The sequence below is a fragment of the Lynx canadensis genome, chromosome C1 (assembly GCF_007474595.2).
Source record: "Lynx canadensis isolate LIC74 chromosome C1, mLynCan4.pri.v2, whole genome shotgun sequence".
In the NCBI taxonomy this organism is placed as follows: Eukaryota; Metazoa; Chordata; class Mammalia; order Carnivora; family Felidae; genus Lynx; species Lynx canadensis.
The window spans coordinates 50,443,630-50,459,822 of NC_044310.1; the positions used below are offsets into that span (position 1 = coordinate 50,443,630).

At 39.6% G+C, this 16,193-nt stretch overlaps 1 protein-coding gene across 2 annotated transcripts in view; it reads left to right on the forward strand.

The window, feature by feature from the left end:
- PATJ (PATJ crumbs cell polarity complex component) overlaps positions 1-16,193 on the forward strand; it is a 363,529-nt gene that overhangs the window by 239,821 nt on the left and 107,515 nt on the right. For both annotated transcript variants that reach the window (XM_030323890.1, XM_030323891.2), the window contains exon 30: positions 14,670-14,742. In XM_030323890.1, coding sequence (XP_030179750.1) covers positions 14,670-14,742 — 73 coding nt within the window. The remainder of the gene's footprint in view (positions 1-14,669; positions 14,743-16,193) is intronic.

The following is a 16,193-nucleotide window of genomic DNA, read 5'->3' on the forward strand; positions in this document are numbered from 1 at the left end:
ATTGTCCTATCCACTTTGAGACTGTAAAGGAAAATTAGTTTAAATTGAATCAAGACAGATGTATGCACTGCTGGCAACCTTTTGTTTGAGTCAATAGGTATGTATTTGATAATTTGTGTGCCAACATTTTATTAATTAATGCTGCCATTTCCATAAGAGAAGGAACTATTCATCTAACAGAGAGGTCTTACCTAAAGTGACGAATTCTTTCCTAAAGCAAGCGTGAATGATAAGTATAAGTGATAAAAAGAGGAATCCCTGATTCACCTGGTCTGGGCTTGAAACCCAGCTCTAGAATACCCCAAGTATATGAGTTTGGTCAGTTTCCTGATCTGCAGTATGTAGATAATATAGCTGGCTTATAGATTTTTCTAATGTCTTAACATATATAAATTGCCTGGCAATATGGGCTCAGCAATGTTTGTTGCTATGGTGATGAAGATGATGATGGTGGCAGAAAAAGAGGAGGAAGTAAGAGGAAAAAAAGAAGTTAGGGATAAAGGAAGAGGAGGAAAAGATTAACCACTCCTTCATATATATTTTGTATCATTCCAGAATCTGGAATATTTATTTCAAGTGAAGCATATTCACAATTTAAGAATTTTAATTAACATCATAATGATAAAACACTTAGAAGAGATAGCTATATAACTATATATATATATATATATATATATATATATAGCTATCATTATATAAAACTTTTTTTTTGGTGGGGGGGACAATGTGTGCACGAGTGGAAGAGAGGAACGGAGGGAGGGAGGGAGAGAGATTCTTAAGCAGGCTCCATGCTCAACGTGGAGCCCAACATGGGGCTTGTTGCCACAACCCTGGGATCATGTCCTGAGCCAAAATCAAGAGTAGGACACCCAACCAACTAAGCCACCCAGGCACCCCTATATAAAACCATTTCTGATAAAGGTTAGGATAAGAGACAAGGACACAGCCTGCCTAAAACATCTCTTTTAGTCCTGTGTCTGCTGCTGCTTCTCCCCTTATTCTCCCTTTTTTATTTTATTTTTTTAAGTAGCTCGACGCCTAGTGGGACTTGAACTCACGGCCCTGACATCAAGAGCATTAAGAGTTGCATGCTCCACTAACTGAGCCAGGCAGGCACTACTCCTCCTCCTTTGAAATGATGACCTGACATTCTAACAGGGAGAAGAGTACCATTTAATGAAAGAATGTATAAAGAGAAATCTAATTAATGTGAATTAATCCCCATGTCAATAAAATATAATAGATTTTACTGAGGTGAATAATATCAGTGTCAGAATATAAAACACTTAAAGAAATAAAACAATATATGTTATTGCTCATCCACTGCATATGTCACCAGTGGGGGTATAATGGTGGACTGGTGTCCTATTTAAATATGGTAACCTGTGCATTTTAGATGCTGCTCATCCTATCCTCTCTCCTTCAGGCTGATTATCTAGTTCATCACTCAATTAGATACATTTTTCTTTTTTTAACATTTATTTATTACTGAGAGACAGAGACAGAGCATGAACATGGGAGGGGCAGAGAGAGGGGGAGGCACAGAATCCGAAGCAGGCTCCAGGCTCTGAGCTGTCAGCACAGAGCCCGACGCGGGGCTCGAACTCACAAACCGCAATATCATGACCTGAGCGGAAGTCGGACACTTAACTGACTGAGCCACCCAGGCGCCCCACATTTTTCAACCTCTGTCTATAGGTTACCTCCTTTACACTATTGGTACGAGAACCCTTGTTGTGCCTATTTGGGAACCAAATCTTAAAGCAGTTAAATACTGATTTGCTATCGATTCAGGAAGTTAGCACTTAATTTTTTTTTTTCAACATTTATTTATTTTTGGGACAGAGAGAGACAGAGCATGAGCGGGGGAGGGGCAGAGAGAGAGGGAGACACAGAATCGGAAACAGGCTCCAGGCTCTGAGCCATCAGCCCAGAGCCTGACGCGGGGCTCGAACTCACGGACCGCAAGATCCTGACCTGGCTGAAGTCGGACGCTCAACCGACTGCGCCACCCAGGCGCCCCAGGAAGTTAGCACTTAAAGCACCTCAGCACAACAGGTGCAATTATACTTTTAAGCTGCCTAACTTATGCTATATAATGTTACTTTAAAAACTGATGCTTATAAATTGTATTTCTTTATAGGTAGTGCTTCTATTTGGTAATATTGCCTTCCTTAGTTTAAATTATTGATTCTCTGTGCGTTTCCATTATAGAGAAATTTTTGGCTTGTATGCCTCAGCAACTTTTTCCCAAATTTATTGACAATTGAGATAAAAATGGGAACTAGCCACAGATTTCAGAGTATGATTAGCAGTAATCACAGAAAGCTGTTAAAATATGCTGCAGGCAACATTTTAATTAACTAGGGCCTTTAGTCTATAGTGATACACATTTGTGTGATCACGTCCTTGTCGTATTCTTTTAACACTTGTATTTATTCATATACTAATTGACCTTTAATTCACAAGAGGCCTGTGAGTCATTAGTGACATTAGCAAGTTGCTGCTGCTATGTATACATGACTTACGTAATCACTCTTCCCTCCCTTTTTCCCCCCAAATTAGATTTTGGACAATCTGGTAATCATGTACTTGTGCCTATGATGCACAGGGACTCTGGTATACTAAATTATTCCACAATGGATAGTCCAGATGCATTTTACAATCTCGAATTCTTACTATGTACCACACATTTCAGTTCTGTGGGTTTTCCTATTTGACATTATCCCCTCTACACAAGCACTATAACTTAAGTACAGGAGGAGAGCTATATTAATACAAGAAAGAATGAATTGCTGTATTTGGCAGTGCAGGGATCCGAGGAGATTAATGATCTTGCCTGGAGCTCTTGTCATACCTTCCCCCACTACTGAAAATTAAATGTCATGTATAACAACTCACTCTCCATTACTTAATTACATGTGGAAAATGTGTACTGTTATAAAAACTCCTGGGGCTAGGGGAGGCCAAGTGAAACTGAACCCCATGGAAAGATTTAGTGCTGGCTGTCAAGCCCTACTGACTCAGAGTGGACTCACCGTGGGAGCTACCATACAGTATCGATTGAGCATATGTCTTGTTTTTGTCACTAAAAATATAGGGTGGCCCGTTATCCTCTGGCCATATCCCGAAAAGATGATATTGACTTGAAATTAATGTGAATGTCACAGTCATCTGTGGGAGAAGTCCATCTGAAGAAGTGAATTAAATGCCTGTTTTTAAAATCCTTGCTATGCTCTTTGTATCTAAATAAGAAGGAAAAAAGATCGTGGGAATGAGCATGAGTTTAACTTTCATAAAGAACTATTCATGCATTTATTCAACAAGTATTTGCAGGGTACCTACTTGTGCTGGGGCTGCGGAGTCCATGATACAAAGACTACAATCTCTACCTTAAAGGAGGAGGCAGAGAATAAGCAGCGTGATACCTCATCCAGTGATAAAGGTACTGGATACTTTATGTATAGGAAACACAGTTAACCTAAACTTTGGAGCCTTTGGGAGAGTATTACAGAGAAAGATGCTGAAGCTCAGACCTGAAGGATAAGTAAGCAAAGCTATAGTGTGTCCAGAAACCCAAAGGTTTCTGAGATTCGATATTATACCCAATGTACCTGACCATTTACTTCTATGAGAAAAGCAGTTGTTGAAAGTATCATTGGATGAGCTGTGTACAGCAGCTGCTTTGAAATCTGTGAGGAAGCATCCTTCCAACTCTCATGGACCATTAAAGAATGTAATGCCCCTTTTCGAGTACACAATAAAATATCATCCATGAGATATGTGACAAGATTTGAGGAAGAGGCCTGTCGTTAGCATTGAGTTCTTTCTAGGACTTGCAGGAGGAAGGAAGATAGAGACACTTTTCAGTTTCAAAGCTCTTCTGTGTTTAGTTGGACCATATGGTAGACCCATGTGAGTCTCTCAAGTGCTCTGCAATGTGGACTCTTTCTTAATTTCTTTGATACTCGTTTATTGTACTCTCCATATTAAAGAGTAATTTTAATTATTTATTACTTTTATTTTGTAAGTAGAATTTATAAGCCTTTTAGTTCAAGAACAAGGTGGAATTGGAGTGTTTTGTGTTTTGATCTTTTGTCAAGACATTGGATGTTATGCATCCAAATAAGCGTTGTTCCCTACCCTCCTGCACTGTTGGTGGGAATGCAAATTGGTGCAGCCGCTCTGGAAAACAGTGTGGAGGTTCCTCAGAAAATTAAAAATTGACCTACCCTATGACCCAGCAATAGCACTGCTAGGAATTTACCCAAGGGATACAGGAGTACGGATGCATAGGGGCACTTGTACCCCAATGTTCATAGCAGCACTCTCAACAATAGCCAAATTGTGGAAAGAGCCTAAATGTCCATCAACTGATGAATGGATAAAGAAATTGTGGTATATATACACAATGGAATACTACGTGGCAATGAGAAAAAATGAAATATGGCCTTTTGTAGCAACGTGGATGGAACTGGAGAGTGTAATGCTAAGTGAAATAAGCCATACAGAGAAAGACAGATACCATATGGTTTCACTCTTATGTGGATCCTGAGAAACTTAACAGGAACCCACGGGGGAGGGGAAGGAAAAAAAAAAAAAAAGAAAAGAGGTTAGAGTGGGAGAGAGCCAAAACATAAGAGACTGTTAAAAACTGAGAACAAACTGAGGGTTGATGGGGGGTGGGAGGGAGGGGAGGGTGGGTGATGGGTATTGAGGAGGGCACCTTTTGGGATGAGCACTGGGTGTTGTATGGAAACCAATTTGTCAATAAATTTCATATATATATATAAAAACAAAAACAAAAAAAAAAGAAGCGTTGTTCCCTTTGACCTACTATGGTAACCTTGGGAAGTTGTACACTTAATTCAGTTACGATTCCATTGGGTGGATTCCAGTTCTGGAATCATCTTGAAAGCCTATGGCATATTCTTTTGAATATCCACAGAAGCCATAAGTTTTCCTTTTTTTTTTTGGAGGTAATTGTAGCTAGTCAATCTGAAGTGACCCAAAATTTTGCCATTTTGGGGCCATTCGTGAATCAGGTGAATTCAGTATATTAGATAAAGTGTTGCTATCAAACTTTCTTGCATGACTTATAAAGTATCTTTGAAAATCATTTTTATTTCAGGGTGCCTGGGCGGCTCAGTCAGTTAAGCATCTGACTTCGGCTCAGGTCATGATCTAACAGCTTGTGAGTTCGAGCCCCGCGTCAGGCCCTTGGCTGACAGCTCAGAGCCTGGAGCCTGATTCGGATTCTGTGTCTCCCTCTCGCTGCCCCTCCCCCACTCATACTCTGTCTCTGTCAAGAATAAACAATAAAACATTTAAAAAAAGAAAAAAGTGGGAGGGGGGATGGGCTAAATGGGTAAGGGGCATTAAGGAATCTATTCCTGAAATCATTGTTGCACTATATGCTAACTAATTTGGATGTAGATTTCAAAAATAAAATTAAAATATATACATATATATGTATTATATATATATGTATTATATATATATAAATAAAAAAGAAAAAAATCATTTTTATTTCATTATTTTATTTCAAGAAATTGGTAATTTCTTCTTTTCTTTGCTACTCCCCATCCTTAACATGGTACCAGCTTAGGAAAATTATGACTATATTTGTTTGATTTCGTTTAGCACTCAAACATCTAATTGTGCCTGGTTTTCTAATCATGTTTGGGAAGTTTCTCTTTCCTTTTTTTTTTTTTTTGGCTGGTCAGTACTTCTCCTTTCCTTGTAGAATATCTGTTTCCTTAGATAGACTTTCTTTTTGAAACACGCACACCCACACAATACATATACTATGGTGGAACAGTAAAAACAGTACAGCTAGATGCCTCTCTTCCTCTGTGTAAGCTGAAGGGGCCCTGTCTTTCACTTCTGAGATGTGGCCCAGGGTTGGTCATGTGACCTAAACTTAGGCAATATGATACCTTTGCTTAGACTAGGAAGCACTCACATTACGTGAGTGATTTTATATAAATGGTGTTTATACATGAAACCACAGGGCCTTAATAGGAGGTTCCTGCTATGACATCATTCTGTTTTCCTGCTTCCTTGTCCTCTGGAGGCCTCTTAGTTCCTGTATGTTCCAAATCTAATCATGTAGCCTGCTTGTGTTTTGTGAGATCCCTGTATCCCTTTAATAAATTCCCTTTGCTTTAGTTGGTCCAAATTCATTTCTCTTGCTTGTTGCCAAAGAATCCTAATGAATGAGAAGGGTAATAAAAGTGAGCTATCTGAACAAATCACGAGCAGCCGGAGTGAGATGGTTTCTTCTGCACATTTTCTGGTCACCCACAGGCTTTTACCCTTGGTTCTGACAAATTTTTATCCTTCAGACTTCTTCAGCAAATCACAAGACCTCTGAGCAGGTCTCCACTGCGTATCTCCAGTATGACATATTTCCATTGCCAAACCATTCACTGGCTCTTGAAATGAGATTGGATTGCCATGATTATCTCAGAGGAATTAGGCAGGATTTATCCTGCGTTTTTACCTGCGGTGGAAGAAGTCACCTTTCCCCAGCACATGGCCTTTTAGTGAGGGCTGGATATCTGAACACCATTAAGGCTTTGCCAGCCAGGATAAAGAGACAAATGGCTGAGGGTATCTACTACGTTATCCTTCAGAAAGAACCTCTCTGAGAAACATATTAGGCTAAATCATCCCATCCATCCAGTCCTAAGCTCTCTACATCAACCCTCCCACCAACCTGCACTGCCAGATATTTTATGAGCTACCTTTTCCTCTGCACAACTGGCAATAGTTATTTAGAACTTGCCTGGGGCCACGTTTGTGAAATGTGGGTCTGGATGCTGAGTTACTCCCAGCAGCCCTCATTACTGACATTGTTTGGAATGCCAAGTAAATAAAGTTCATAATTCTACTGTCATTGGTCATTTATTTCAGATTCAGCATATTGCTATTTGGGAGGTTTCTTACAATTGGAAATTGTAAACTATTCAGTCTGTTCATAGAGTTTGAAACCTCTCTTGGAATCTTTACAGAAAGGAGTTTTGCTCCCACTGAAATATAATGATGTGCTTTGTTTTATATGTTACTTCTGGTTCATTTATATTGAGCTTTCCTAGCCAAATGTTAATTCAGTGTCGTGTCCCAATTAATAAAGCAAATGTAGAGTTTATTTTTCCTGTCCTCAAGTGTCTCCCATCACTATATTTAGTACAATCAGAAAATAACATTTAGGCCTGTTTAGCTGTGTTCCTGTATCACTCATTTATTCAACTCTGTGTGTGTATTTAAACACTGGGCTAGGCACTAGATGGCAGTTGTAATCATTTTAGAATAGATTTTATTTTTTTTTTAATTTTTTTTTTCAACGTTTATTTATTTTGGGGACAGAGAGAGACAGAGCATGAACGGGGGAGGGGTAGAATAGATTTTAAAAAATGAAATCTGCCTACTCAGCTATCCTGGCTGAATTCAGGCACAAAACTTCTGTTTTTCATATAGTGCTGTTTTGTTGGTATGAAATAAGATCCTATGGGTTTAGTGAAAGTGAATTTCCAAGTGGCAGAACCACAGCAGTCTGGAGACGATGATTTTGTTTTTAATGTTTTTTATTTATTTTTGAGAGACAGAGGGAGACAGAACACAAACAGGGGAGGGACAGAGAGAGAGGGAGACACAGAATCCGAAGCAGTCTCCAGGTTCTGAGCCATCAGTCAGCACAAAGCCCGACGTGGGGCTTGAATTCACGAACCGTGAGATCATGACCTGACCTGAAGTCGGACGCTCAACCGACTGAGCCACCCAGGCACCCCGACAATAATGATTTTTAAGTGACATTCTAAGTAATTCAAATATATTCTCTGCACACTTTGTTGTTCTTGTGTCTTGCTTAATTGTTTTAAATTGTAGTAAGATATGTATGACATAAAGTCCACCATCTTAACCATTTTTAAACGTACAGTTCAATGGCAATGAGTACGTTACACTGCTGTGCAGCTGTCACCACTACCTATCTGCAGAACTCTTTATATCTTGTAAAACTAAAAATCTCTACCTGGTAAAAAGTAACTCCCCATTCTCCCTCCCCTACCCTGCAGCCTCTGGCAACTACCATTCTACTTTCTGCTTCTGTATTTAAGTATACTGGGTAGGGGTGCCTAGTGGTGGCCCAGTCGGTTAAGCATCCGACTTTGGCTCAGGTCATGATCTCACAGTTGATGAATTAGAGCCCTGCATTGGGCTCTGTGCTGACAGCTCAGAGCCTGGAACTTGTTTTGGGCTCTGTGTCTCCCTCTCTTTCTGCCCCTATCCCCCCACCTTGTGTGCACGCGCTCTCTCTCAAAAATAAATAAACATTAAAAAATTTTTAAAAATAAAGAATAAACTACAAGGGCCCAAAATAGGCGCAAAAAAAAAAAGTACAAGGCAGCATGTTCCATCTCAACATGTATTTCCATGATTACCAAGTACTTGGTTCAAGTACCGGCTCAACTTTAAAGAAGGAAAGTACAGGGGCGCCTGGGTGGCGCAGTCGGTTAAGCGTCCGACTTCAGCCGGGTCACGATCTCGCAGTCTGTGAGTTCGAGCCCCGCGTCGGGCTCTGGGCTGATGGCTCAGAGCCTGGAGCCTGTTTCCGATTCTGTGTCTCCCTCTCTCTCTGCCCCTCCCCCGTTCATGCTTTGTCTCTCTCTGTCCCAAAAATAAATAAACGTTGAAAAAAAAAATTTTTTAAATAAAAAATAAAAAAAAAGAAGGAAAGTACAAGCCAGAGGATTTAGGAACAGTTCTAATTATGGTCACGGAAGAATATTGAGGGAATTACACTCTGCTGTATTTTTTACCATGCTACATGCACTATCAAACACGATGAGTATTTTAAAGCATTTTATAGTCATTATATCTGTACAAAGACTAGGTAATGAAGACATGATGCTCAGAACTTAAGTACAAAAAGTTGATAGAGTGAGCAAACTCAGAAACTTCATACTTCTTGCCCTAAGGAAAATTATGAAATAGCTTTAAGAGTAAATTGTGACCTAGTAGAACTTTTCCCTAAGGTGAGTCTAGGACTATTGGCTTGGGTATTTAAGAGAAGACATATGTGGCTCTGGGGCAGGTTGTTAAAATGGGAAACACTGTAGTGTAGTAGCTAAAAGAGTGGGTTTTGAGGCCAGACTGCCAGGTTTCAACCTTGGCTGTACTATTCATTTGCTTTGTGAGTTTGGTCAGGTTGCTTACCCTCTGTGTTAAATGAAGAAAATCATTGTAATTACCACATAAGGCTGTTAATGCAAGTTAAATGAGTTAATCCATGAAAGACATTTAGAACAGTGATACATGGGTATGTTTCTGGTGACCATATTTTCCAAATCAAAGAACTGTGCTGTGTACTAGTTTTCTCTTGCTGTGTAACAAATTACCGCCAATTTAATAGCTTAAAACAACACCTATTTATTAGCTCACAGTTCTGTAGATCAGATGTCTGGCACAGCATGGCTGTGTATCACAAGGCAGAAATCAAAGTGTTGTCCGTTCTAAGTTCTTGTCTGAAATCTTGGAAAAAATTCAACTTCCAAGTTCATCCTAGTTGATATCTTATATGCCCTTGCTGGTTCTCAAATGAGGACTACTCTCAGCTCCTAGAGACCATTCATATTCTTTACCACATGGCCTCCCCCATCCTCAAACCGGCAATGGCATTTCTTTTTTTTTTTTTTTTTTTTTTTTTGGTTTTATTTATTTATTTTGGGAGAGACAAAGATAGCACGAGTAGGAAAGTGACAGAGAGAGAGAGAGAGAGGGAGACAGAGAATCCCAAGCAGGCTCCACATTCTTAGCGTGGAGCCAGATGCAGGGCTCGACCCCATGAAACTGAGACCATGACCTGATCCAAAACCAAGACTCCAATGCTTAACTTAACCTACTGAGCCACCCAGGCATCCTCCAGCAATGATATTTCTAATCTCTGACTTCCTGTTTCTGACCTCCAAGCATTCTTTAGGATTCCTGTGAAATAACTACTAATTTAGGAGGAGATCAGGGCATTGGAGCTCTGGGGAGTGACATCTCCAGATTTAAAGGGCCGGTATGATTGGGTCAGGCTCCACTTGATCATCTTTCTTTGTATTCTAGTCAGCTGTGCTGTTTAATATTACTTAATCATGGAAGTGAAATTGATCCTATGCAGTATGTAAACCAGATGGCAACAATCTTGGGAAACTTTTTAGAATTCTAACTAACACAACTACCAATGAGTGTATTTTTGTAACAAAATAGAATTGAAATCAGGATCCAGAATGTATATTTGTGATAAATATAAGTATATTCTACAAGAAACTGAATTGGAGGTGTTCCTAGAAACTGTTTGGAGAAGAACTAAATTGACAGTCCCTGTATAGTTAATTCCATTATTGTAATTGTCCATTTACTTATATAGCTATATTCCTTACTAATGGCTAATACCATCAAAGGCAGAAATGATGTTTTCTTCATCTTTGTACCCCTAGTATAAATATTTGTTAAATAAACTAAATGTATTCAAAACAAAATCAGAGCTATATTATTGAGTTTACTCTAATTAGTAAATGCTAGCCAGCTTAAATTAAATGAGAATGCAGGGGGCGCCTGGGTGGCTCTGATGGTTAAGCATCAGACTCCTGGCTTCAGCTCAGTGCATGATTTCATGATTCATGAGATTGAAGCCCACATCAGGCTCTATGCTGAGAACACAGAGCCTGCTTGGGATTCTCTCTCTCCCTCTCTCTCTCTGCCCCTTCCTATCCCTCTCCCCCACCCCGCCCCTCTCTCTCAAAATAAATAAACATTTAAAAAAAATAAAGGAGAATGCATTGTAAGAATACAAGGATGTCTCAGGGGCTCTTAAGAAGGGGCTTTACATCTAAGACTGAAGAAATCAGGATGACTCCAGAGATGTCAGAAGCGATTTCTCAACCCCCTCTTTAGCCTTGAGCACTTCATTTGTTATTATCTAGCTACTGCATTCCTGATCTCTGTGTCTGTCCTAAATTTTGAGTCCCTGGGAAAGAATCTGATTGGCCCAAACTGAGACAGGTGTTTTCTCCCTCCATCCACTAAGGTTGAGGCAGGCTGTCATTGTTACACAATGTAGACATTGCTACTCTGGCCCATTCAGGGAATTACTGTGAGCTAGGCAGACACCCCAAGAAATGTCCCTTAATGTGGCAAGTACTGATAGCTGCCTGGCTAGAGGCAGTACACTATCATTAACTCATTGAAGCAGCTTGAAAAACACAGGGCATAGTTTTGATAGTTCTGTTTCCATGTCTTTTTTCCTGCCTTGTTAAGATCACCTTTATTCAACAGACATTTATAGTACCCCTACTCTGTCAGGTACCCTCCTACAAGCTGGGGGGATGCAAAAAGATAAGATCCCATCCCTGGGCTTCAAGGGGGAGAGAGGACAGCACAGGTAATTTTAATAGAGCATGAAAAATACAGTGATACAGACATATACATACAGGGTTCTGTACTCTGGAAAAGTATTCTCACTCTTACCCATGGTAGCACTCCATTATCTCTCTAAACAGCTGTTGACGATAATTATGAAAATACCAATAAGCAATTACAATTTCTGATTGTGTCCTGTATGGGGCGCCTGGGCCTAAGAAACTTACATTAATTATATTGGAAAGGAAAGGTAAATTATAAAGCAAATATATTTTATTCCTTGTGAGAATCACAGGAGAGGAAGGGCCAAAGGGTCCCCAGACGTCATTCAAGCTGACTGCTTGTTTGAAGTGTGAATGCCTTCTGTCCTTTGGCTTCCCTCTTCCTACTCATTTCTCTTGAAAATTGTCAGGTCTTTGCTTACTTGACGTGGAGGTGTGTGAACACTCCCTGGTAAGTGGATTATAAAGGATTATGAACTATAACTTTTTAAAGCACTTTTTTCTCTCCATTGAGAGTAATTGTAGTGTTCTATTTTGTGAAGTTTAAAAAAATTAATATGGAATTTAAAGCCCATTAAAGTCATACTCATTTGGAGAAAATCATTAAATTATGAAGGGGTAACTTGGCTGATTTGAAGTAACTTGGTCCAGGTAATCATGACTTCTCAATAAGAATTTATGTGCAGCCATATTTTTAATGCCGGTAACCTTTGAAAGAAGTATGAAAAGCCATCTGCTTAATTACTGCCAAATGTACTCTGCCCCGTGAGTTCTGAGTCTGGAGCAGACGCGTCCTGTTGGCTTTCAGCTCTAAGCTAGAGCTGAGTTCTATTGTGTTATTCAGTGGAGGAAAATGAATGTGAAAGGGAATTACCACTTTGAAATGCTGTTACTTATCCAGAGGTAACTGATTGCTTCTTCTGTGTATGAGCAAACTGCTGAGGAATGGATTGTACTCCCTGAAAAACAATAGCCATCTCTTAATGTAATAGTGCATGCTCAAGGCATCTGTGATGCGGTCAGAAAAACTAGATACATTCTTCATATGCTGTGTCACTTTATGGTTCTAGTTTTTCTCCCTCTTGCTTTGGTTTGACTCATATGCTAGATAATCCAAGAACCTTAGAAGGTTAGAATAAGGAATGGTACCTAGACTTCATCTCTTTATTTATATATACTCTGCCTATTTCCACATAAAATTTACATCAGCCTAGACTTCTTGCAGTTCAGTTCACTTAACAACTCTGTTAAGTACAGACTGTTTGCCAGGCACTGTTTGCCCTAGTTAATGTAAGAGAGAGTAGGAAGGACATGGTTCCTGTCCTCGGAGTGCTTACCATCTAGAAGCACATGTTTATGCAGATCAGTTAGGTAAATTATGAAAGACAATAACTACAATTATTGTATAGGGTGCCATATGCATATAGTGGAGGTCCTAGAAGGCTTATTTGAGGAAATGATGTTTATGGTCAGCTAGGAAAAAGAAGTAAGAATATAAATCAGACAAAGGATTTGGGCAATGGCTGAGCAGAGCGGAAGAGAATAGGGCTAGCTAGTACCCTGAGGTGGATGGAGCTTGGCTCAGCTGAGAAATGGGAAGAAAGCTCATGTAACTAGACTAGAGCCAAGTGAACCAGGAGAAGAGAGAACAAGCCAGAGATGGGGGCTGAGACAGATTGCTCAAGGCCTTACAGCCTCCCTAACAATTGTGGACTTGATCCTAAGTATAAGCCATAGGGGTATTTTAAGCAGGGGATAGAAATATAACCAGATTTATGTATTAGAACCATAATAACGCTGCTGGGTGAAGAATAGACTGGAGAAATAGGATGCTCTTACCGTTAACTCTGGTAAGAAATGATAATAGTGGAAAGACTCAAGATACATTTTGAAGGTAGAATTAACAAGGCTTCTTGATTGGATAGAGGTTTCAAGAATGACTCCCCAGTTCCTGGTTGAACAGTGGGGCAGACCTTGTTGATATTTACTCAAGTGAGGAGGATTGATCATGGAACCCTCTGGCGACTAGTGTGATAAAGAGATCTATTTTATTTGAGATGTTTGTAAGACATCCAGTGGAAATATAAAGTAGGAGTTAGATATGCAGATATTAAGCTCAGAAAAAGACCTGGGCTAACCATATGAATTTGGAAGACATCAATATAGAGATAGTCTTTTAACATAAGGGAATAATTCACTTAATTGAGGTTATTGAACTCACACTGGAGGAGAAGGATGGGTGGATTAGAAATTTAATAAAGAAAGACAATTCAGGTAAATGCAGTGATATGATTAAAGCACCAAAGCAGGAATGGCATGGACCAATGTATTTTTCCTATTGGCGAGAAGTAAAAAATACATTGGGTTTGGATTTTGAATGCCATACCAAGTCAGGTAGTGGCTATCCTGGATATACTGGTCATATGGAGAGAGATCCGTGAGCAGTCTTAGAGCTTTACGTACCAGGAAGAAACGTTTTTGTGATCTTCCTTGGTTTATGTTGTGAAACCTAAAGTCAAACTTCACATAAATCTTGAGATAATTATTACTGGTTATGCATCATGAATGACTAGTAAAGGTTAAATCTCCCATGAAATCACCGCCTATCGTTTGCTGGTAATGTCATGGAAATGGGCCCAAATAATCAGAACTGGTATTCTAGGAGTTGTTCTGTACCTGTGACCCTGGTGATGAAGTTTTAGCTCCCACCTTCTCTGCTCCCATTAGGATGAGGAGGAGGGGGATTGACCCACATTTGTCTGGATCTCTGCTCTCCCCATCCATCACTCCTCCTCACAGTGCCCACCCATGCAGGGCCTGTCATACACATCCCGACCTTCATTTGGCATAACAAAGTTAGAAGCCAAGTGAGGGAGCCGGGAACCTTTCCAGTTCAAAGAACAAAATGGTCTGGACATTAATGGGCCTAGAGGTTACACACGGCCATTCAAAAAACTTACACTCAACAGTGCCAAAAGAGTTGATGTCTTTCCAAAATGATCCTGACTTAGTAAGCAGGATCTAGCTAACCCCTAACATCATCATTTTCTGTCACTAATAATCACATCTTATTGTCCCTGGGGTAATACATCCCTTTTTGTGCTTAATAGGTTTGCATGCTTAAAACCAGTATACATCTGTACATATTTTTTATTCTAAGGTGCTGTGTATGCATTTTCAACAGAGGAAATGGTTGTATCTTGAGCCAGAAACTTAGCATTTGGTGTGTACTGATTCTGCCTATTTTCACATCCACAGAAATGAAGATGCAGTCAATCAGATGGCCGTTGCTCCGTTTCCATTACCATCAAGTTACCCATCTTCTGTTGAGGTAAAATGTCTCCTAATGAGCTTGCCGTGACTTAGATGGATCTGTCGTGATTATTTTTTCCAATTCTAGCATTTTTGATTGTCAGTACCTGGTATTCAAAATTCATGGAATGTGCTAAATAGGAAATTTCCCTAATTAGAAAGTATTTGAGGTATGATTATAAAGTAATATCAAAGACATTAGAACTTAACATGTAAGTATTGCTTTCTTCAAAGTTCCTTCAAGTTTCTTCCAGATCTATAATTTGTCCTAACAGAGCATTTCAAAATGTATTGGAAAAATGATTTTTTTTGAGTTTTTGTTTAAATTCCAGCTAGTTAGGGGTGCCTGGGTGGCTCAGTCGGTTAAGCGTCCGACTTGGGCTCAGGTCACGATCTCACGGTCCGTGAGTTCAAGCCCCGCGTCGGGCTCTGGGCTGATGGCTCAGAGCCTGGAGCCTGCTTGCGATTCTGTGTCTCCCTCTCTCTGACGCTCCCCCGTTCATGCTCTGTCTCTCTCTGTCTCAAAAATAAATAAACGTTAAAAAAAATTTTTTTTTTAAATAAGTTCCAGCTAGTTAACCTACAGTGTAGTGTTAGTGTCACGTGTACTAGTTAGTGATTCAACATTTCCGTGCCACACCAGCCACTCATCACAACAAGTGCCCTCCTTAATCCCCATCACCTGTCTTCCATCCTCACACCCCCCTCCCCTCTGGCAGCTGTCAGTACCTCTTTCTTTATGTTTTTGAAATACTTTAATACCTATGATCAGAAGTATCTTTAAATAACTAATCTGTTAATGGAGAAATTACTAGTACAAGATTGCCATCACATTGATCTGCTGATCTGCTTCTAGAAGTAGACAGATAGATGTACATTAGATAGCTAACTAGCTATATAATCAAATGTCTCCTCAGCTGAGGGAATATTACATTCTCTGTATATTTTTTTTAATTTTTTAATTCCAAAAAGAAAAAAAATACGAATTGTAACTAGTCAAACCATACAGAGTTACTAGAAGAAAAAGTTAATTTTCCTTTCCCTACCTCCCCAAGGAAGTTAATATTTACTGTTTAGTATCTTTCCATATTTTCTCCTTTTCTTCTACTGCAAAAATAAACAGCTATATGTGAGTAGTGTCTCTTTTAGTAAAAACCTGATTGTACAGTACACATTCTTTTCACTCAGCCAGCATTCGAGGAGTGCATATTATGCATCAAATGGTCTTGGGTGTTAGAGACATAGGTGTGAATAAAACAGAAGGCTCCTTGCTGTGGTTCAGCTTACATTCTAATAAGGAAATTAATGAATAAATACACCAAGAGAATTATCAACAGTGGTCTGTGACTTGGAGAGAATTAAAATAAGGAAAGTAGCTTGTGATCCAAAGTAACACTTTGGTTAGTGTCAGGGTAGTCCTCTTGGACAGGGGAAATGTAAATGAGGTCAAAATGATAAGAAGGAGCCAAA